This window comes from Helobdella robusta, assembly GCF_000326865.2.
Source record: "Helobdella robusta unplaced genomic scaffold HELROscaffold_2163, whole genome shotgun sequence".
Classification (NCBI taxonomy): Eukaryota; Metazoa; Annelida; class Clitellata; order Rhynchobdellida; family Glossiphoniidae; genus Helobdella; species Helobdella robusta.
The window spans coordinates 1-1,798 of record NW_008704154.1 but is presented as its reverse complement, the minus strand read 5'-3'; the positions used below and the strand labels follow the sequence as shown (position 1 = coordinate 1,798).

At 37.5% G+C, this 1,798-nt stretch overlaps 1 protein-coding gene across 1 annotated transcript; it reads right to left on the bottom strand.

Moving 5' to 3' along the window:
• Nucleotides 1-292: 292 nt before the first annotated feature.
• Nucleotides 293-1,430, bottom strand: HELRODRAFT_153914 (hypothetical protein; the record flags this gene model as incomplete). Its single annotated transcript, XM_009018517.1, has 2 exons — nt 293-430; nt 1,308-1,430. Coding segments are annotated over 2 exons (261 nt in total), but the record flags the coding sequence as incomplete, so codon positions are not given.
• Between the last annotated feature and the right edge of the window lie 368 nt (nt 1,431-1,798).

The following is a 1,798-nucleotide window of genomic DNA, read 5'->3' as shown; positions in this document are numbered from 1 at the left end:
TTTATAAGATAGAAATATCAAATCGACAAAATACGATTAATTTATCAATCAAATAGATTTTGCGGCATCACGTTAATGTAATCCAATTTAATGTCAACCGGTGTAATGATAGATTGCATTAACATAATAATGCAAACATTCATTTTTAATCAATCAATCAATCAATCAAACAGACACACACACAGACAGACACGCACACAGACACGTACACAGACAAACACGCACACAGACAGACACGCACACAGACAGACGGAGAGACACACACACAACAACAACAACAACAACTCACCTTTCTGATATCATCTAGATTGTGAATCTCTGGCGACAGACCACCGTGAACGCAGAGGAATTGCTGATTCATGACAGCTGCCAGCGGTAAGCAATCAAACGCATCCATACATGCATCGTACACCTTCTCGGAATATTTTATCTTGCCTATGTACGTGCAGTGAATAACAAACGTACGTGTGTGTGTGTATGCGTGTGTATGTGTGTGTTTGTGTGTGTGTGTTTGTGTGTGTATGTGTGTGTAGATGCGTGTTTCTGCGTGTTTGAGCGTGTATTTATGATGCGTTTAAATATTTTTTTGTGTACAATTCTGTGTCTGAAGCAATGACGACGACGACGATGATAATGACGTCATCAACAACGACAGTGAAAATAAAGAGAAGATGATGACGGCCAAGGTACTGACGAGAATTAAGATGATAGCAATTAAGACAATGATGATGACGACGACGATGATGATGGTGATGATGGTTGCGACGATGACGATGATGACGACGACGATGACGACGGTGGTGATGATGATGGCGGCAACCGACAAGCAAAACATGGACGAGTGCAATGATTTAAAGTTGACTTTAACTAGCGCAATGGGTTTTATTATATTGCCATGTTATATTGCTGGTAGTTTGTGCGCGTGTGTGTGTGATTGAGCGTGTGTTTGTGATTGTTTGTGTGCGTGTATGACTGTAAGTACGTGTGTTTATGACTTTACAGCTAACAAGTCTGTTGCTTTATGTGAGCCACAATAGCAACAATGGTAATTAAAACGATCAATGTTGTTTTAACAGCGAATCTGTCGTCTCGGTATAAACGTTATCAACAAACATTGACAACAACAACAACAACAACAACAACAACAACAACAAAGAACAACAACAATACAATCCCTGTAGATGAGTTCAATGAATGCCTAGAAACCCCGACACCTACAAAAAATTAAACAAAACGAGTAAAAACACGACGAAATACAAACAAACAAACAAACAAAACAAACATGCAAAACAAACAAACAAACATACAAACATACATTCTTGTTTGAAAGTAAAGTACTCCGTAAGGTGTCTACATTCATGATTGCCTCGTAACATGAACAGCGTGTCTGGGTATATGATCTTTAATGCCCACAAGTACAGTACGCACTGATTGATTGGTTAGTTGGTTGGTTGATTGTTTAGTTGGTTGGTTGATTGATTGATTGATTGATTGATTGATTGATTGATTGATTGATTGATTGATTGATTGATTGATCGATCGATCGATCGATCGATCGATTGATTGATTGATCGATCGATCGATTGATCGATTGATTGATTGATCGATCGATTGATTGATTCATCCATTCATTCAGTCTTTCCTTCTTTCTTTCATTCATTCATAGATTAATTGATTCATTCTTTCTTTCTTTCATCCATTCATTAATTCACTCATTCATTCATTCATTTCTCCAATCATTCCTTCACGTGTTCATTCATTCATTCATTCATTCATTCATTCATTCATTCATTCACAA